The sequence below is a fragment of the Chanos chanos genome, chromosome 4 (genome assembly GCF_902362185.1).
Source record: "Chanos chanos chromosome 4, fChaCha1.1, whole genome shotgun sequence".
NCBI classification, from domain to species: Eukaryota; Metazoa; Chordata; class Actinopteri; order Gonorynchiformes; family Chanidae; genus Chanos; species Chanos chanos.
The window spans coordinates 3821935-3826999 of NC_044498.1; the positions used below are offsets into that span (position 1 = coordinate 3821935).

The 5065-nt window shown below is 37.6% G+C and overlaps 1 protein-coding gene across 1 annotated transcript in view; it reads right to left on the bottom strand.

Moving 5' to 3' along the window:
* Positions 1 to 1591: 1591 nt before the first annotated feature.
* LOC115809672 (disks large-associated protein 2-like) overlaps positions 1592 to 5065 on the bottom strand; it is a 51813-nt gene continuing 48339 nt past the window's right edge. The window contains exons 10-11 of the mRNA XM_030771424.1: positions 2570 to 2722; positions 1592 to 1816 (exon numbers count right to left, since the gene is read on the bottom strand). Of these exons, the coding sequence (XP_030627284.1) occupies positions 1592 to 1816; positions 2570 to 2722 (378 nt within the window). The remainder of the gene's footprint in view (positions 1817 to 2569; positions 2723 to 5065) is intronic.

Sequence of the window (5065 nt, forward strand, 5' to 3'; positions counted from 1 at the left end):
CACAGAATGACATACAAAAAAACAAAAAAAAAGACAACTTTTCCTGTTTTCCCCCATAGAGAAGAGTGCCCCCCCCCCCCCCCCCCCAACCAACTGATGTCTCAGTCAGAGAAGCGTGGAGACACATCGTGGTAGCAAATCTCTGTATTAAAAAGTCCACATGTGACTGGTGGTGTTGTGCAGGTTTGAGTTTGGGGAAAGGAACAGGTTCAGAGTAAAAAGCAGCACCATTGACAGGAAATTGACTTGTTTTAAAGTGTCTTTTGCACCTGTAAGCCTCAATTTATGTCAGAAGTGGTGTAAGATTTAAAAAAAAAAAAAAAAAAGGCTGTAATTTTGGTGTGCCAATATGTCGATGACCGGTAACCTACAGAATGTCTGACAGAGTAGAAAGTGTCCTCATATCTGTTTGCGTGTAAATGCACATGTAAGATAGTAATTGTATGAGCGAATGATTATTTCAAGCCATTAGAAAGAGGAGGGAAACTTGACTGACGGGGCAGGTGTGGGGGAGGGGATTGAATATAACTGAACCAGTAGGGTTTGGTTCAGTAAGGATTTCTTCATTTGCTATCCTTGCAATTCAACTGCAACGTTACCAAGTGAGTGTCAACATCAATATTTCCCTTGGAAATACAAACAGGAATATTGTTTTGAGGTGCAAAAATTGCATTGTCTCATAAAGTCAACTTTTTCTCTAGGATATAGAGACTTACAGAGGCCCCTTTTAATCCACTGTGTGTGTGTGTGTGTGTGTGTGTCTGTGTGTGTGTCTGTGTCTCTGTGTGTGTCTGTGTCTGTGTGTGTGTCTGTGTGTGATAGAGAGCGTGAGATTCATGGTTCATTCAAGAAATCAAGATTCATTCATTCACTGAAATGTCTGGGGGAGCTGAATGATTTTATTACAGTTCTAAATACCAAAATAATCCTAAACTGTCTGCTCATCCAAGAGCAGTGCTCCACGGAGGAATGAGAAATGACAAATTATACTCTAGGAGGTTGGATGCATTTTTTGTACTGGATGTCTAGTGCTCCTAATGAGCAGTGATTCTGTCATTCAGACAGTTCACTGCGCTCTTTTCATGCCGTTTTCTTCTGACGTTTCATCAGCTTGTGGACTGAACAATCGCATTCATATTGACTTTTGACTTTTATTGATATTTAACAGTGGAGCACATGACGCTTCGATAGGTTTCTCTGTCTCTGTTCACTGCTGAAGAAACTCAGTCAGCGAACGAATTCAGGAAAACACATTCAGCCACAAACTGCGCCGGTGAGGAGATTTCTAGCTGTAAAAAACAGTTACGTTTTGTGTCTCCTCTGGAATGTTTTTAAAAAATACAGTGCTGCCCTCTAGTGGCTGATGAAGGTTAATCACTCAGGGCCCCAGCTGATTTCTAACTCAATTGGAGTGAAAATAATTGTTTTCTCTGGGTTGATGTGGGGACGTGGCTTTAGGTGACATGAAGACGTTGAGGTCTGTGAGAGAAATGCTAAAAATAAGTATGGAAATGAAACAGCGAGCGGTGATACTCTTTGTGTGTGTGTGTGTGTGTGTGTGTGTGTGTGTGTGTGTGAGTATGTTTGTGTTTCAAAGGCGTGTCTGAGCCTCAGGGATGTAGATTTCTATGCTGTCCGCCCGCTCTGTGGCTGAGTTCTGTCGGAAGGAGGCGGCCCGTTTCGCTGCCATGAGCCGGCGCCGGGCCTCCTGTCTCTGCCTGTCCTGGAGGTCCAGAGAACGCTCCCGCATTACCCCAGTACGGCCTCTAGGGGGCCGCTTCAGCCCTGGAGGGGGCCACTTTCTCTCCTGAACAGCCTGAAAAGCAGGTGTGAGAGGGAGAGAAAGAGAGAGAAAGAGAGAGAGGGAGAGAGAGAGGGGGAGGGGAGAGAATGAGAGAGGGAATTAGGCCCACTTATTAATGATAATATTGTATTTATTCACTCATACCATCAAATAGTATCCATATTCATTCATACCATCAGATCCAAATAGTCGAACCCAAACCCAGTTTAACATGTGCTACCTGTAAATGAGGTCCAGTCACAGCTGTGCCTCTGAGTGCGAATAGACTAAAATGTTTTTAGGGCACTCTGTCTGGACCAGATTACATTTTCAGTGGAGATTATTTCAATAATATCCATTCAAAATGAGTAGTTCAGGATTAAATATTTCAGACACGCATGCAGGACTTGAACCAAAACACCTGAGTAGCTGAGTCTGTTTTGTGACTTAAATTGTGATCACACTGCAGTGACACTGAGTAAACCTTACTGAACGTGGCATAGCAATGTAATCTCATGATTGGGAGTAAAAAAAACAAAACACACACACACACACACACACACACACACACAAAAATGAGGTCGTGTGAAACCAGGAATAAAGTCAGTGTATGTATTATCTCTTCACAGATTATCTTGTTCATATAAATGTGTTTACATTTGTTTTATATGAATATTCAGTGGGCTAAGTTGAGAATACAGATATCCTTACTCTCAGGTCTGACCACTGAATATTTTCACACACACACACACACACACACACACACACACAAACACACACACACACCTTCTTTTCAGGGCTTTCCACGGGCCTCCACTCATTGCTCTTGATCTGCTGCAGCTCGTCAAACTTGGCAGTGACGTCATCAATGGACAGCTGCAAGAGGTCCCAGAATCCAGCCAGGTCCTGAGAGGTCGGCCTGGGCATGGCACTCGGGTCCTGCCACACAGACAAACTGCCATTTACTCTATACCTATATGTACCACCGTTAACAACAACAACAACTCAGCATTTACTGCCTACCTATACTTACCACCGCTAACAACAAAAACACCTCAGCATTTACTCTATACATATACCTACCACAGTTAATAACAAATCATCATTAACTCTATACCTATACCTACCACAGTTAATAACAAATCACCATTAACTCTATACCTATACCTACCACAGTTAATAACAAATCATCATTAACTCTATACCTATACCTACCACAGTTAATAACAAATCATCATTAACTCTATACCTATACCTACCACAGTTAACAACAAATCATCATTAACTCTATACCTATACCTACCACAGTTAATAACAAATCATCATTAACTCTATACCTATACCCACCACAGTTAATAACAAATCATCATTAACTCTATACCTATATCTACCACAGTTAATAACAAATCATCATTAACTCTATACCTATACCTACCACAGTTAACAACAAATCATCATTAACTCTATACCTATACCTACCACAGTTAATAACAAATCATCATTAACTCTATACCTATATCTACCACAGTTAATAACAAATCATCATTAACTCTATACCTATATCTACCACAGTTAATAACAAATCATCATTAACTCTATACCTATATCTACCACAGTTAATAACAAATCATCATTAACTCTATACCTATACCTACCACAGTTAATAACAAATCATCATTAACTCTATACCTATACCTACCACAGTTAATAACAAATCATCATTAACTCTATACCTATATCTACCACAGTTAATAACAAATCATCATTAACTCTATACCTATACCTACCACAGTTAACAACAAATCATCATTAACTCTATACCTATACCTACCACAGTTAACAACAAATCATCATTAACTCTATACCTATACCTACCACAGTTAATAACAAATCATCATTAACTCTATACCTATATCTACCACAGTTAACAACAACTAATCATCATTAACTCTATACCTATATCTACCACAGTTAATAACACCTCAGCATTTACTCTATACCTATACCTACCACAGTTAATAACAAATCATCATTAACTCTATACCTATACCTACCACAGTTAACAACAAATCATCATTAACTCTATACCTATACCTACCACAGTTAATAACAAATCATCATTAACTCTATACCTATACCTACCACAGTTAACAACAAATCATCATTAACTCTATACCTATATCTACCACAGTTAATAACAAATCATCATTAACTCTATACCTATACCTACCACAGTTAATAACAAATCATCATTAACTCTATACCTATACCTACCACAGTTAATAACAAATCATCATTAACTCTATACCTATACCTACCACAGTTAATAACAAATCATCATTAACTCTATACCTATACCTACCACAGTTAACAACAAATCATCATTAACTCTATACCTATATCTACCACAGTTAATAACACCTCAGCATTTACTCTATACCTATACCTACCACAGTTAATAACAAATCATCATTAACTCTATACCTATACCTACCACAGTTAACAACAAATCATCATTAACTCTATACCTATACCTACCACAGTTAATAACAAATCATCATTAACTCTATACCTATACCTACCACAGTTAACAACAAATCATCATTAACTCTATACCTATACCTACCACAGTTAATAACAAATCATCATTAACTCTATACCTATACCTACCACAGTTAACAACAAATCATCATTAACTCTATACCTATATCTACCACAGTTAATAACAAATCATCATTAACTCTATACCTATGCCTACCACAGTTAATAACAAATCATCATTAACTCTATACCTATACCTACCACAGTTAATAACAAATCATCATTAACTCTATACCTATATCTACCACAGTTAATAACAAATCATCATTAACTCTATACCTATGCCTACCACAGTTAATAACAAATCATCATTAACTCTATACCTATACCTACCACAGTTAACAACGAATCATCATTAACTCTATACCTATACCTACCACAGTTAATAACAAATCATCATTAACTCTATACCTACATCTACCACAGTTAATAACAAATCACCATTAACTCTATACCTACACCTACCACAGTTAACAACGAATCATCATTAACTCTATACCTATACCTACCACAGTTAATAACAAATCATCATTAACTCTATACCTATATCTACCACAGTTAATAACAAATCATCATTAACTCTATACCTATACCTACCACAGTTAATAACAAATCATCATTAACTCTATACCTATATCTACCACAGTTAATAACAAATCACCATTAACTCTATACCTACAC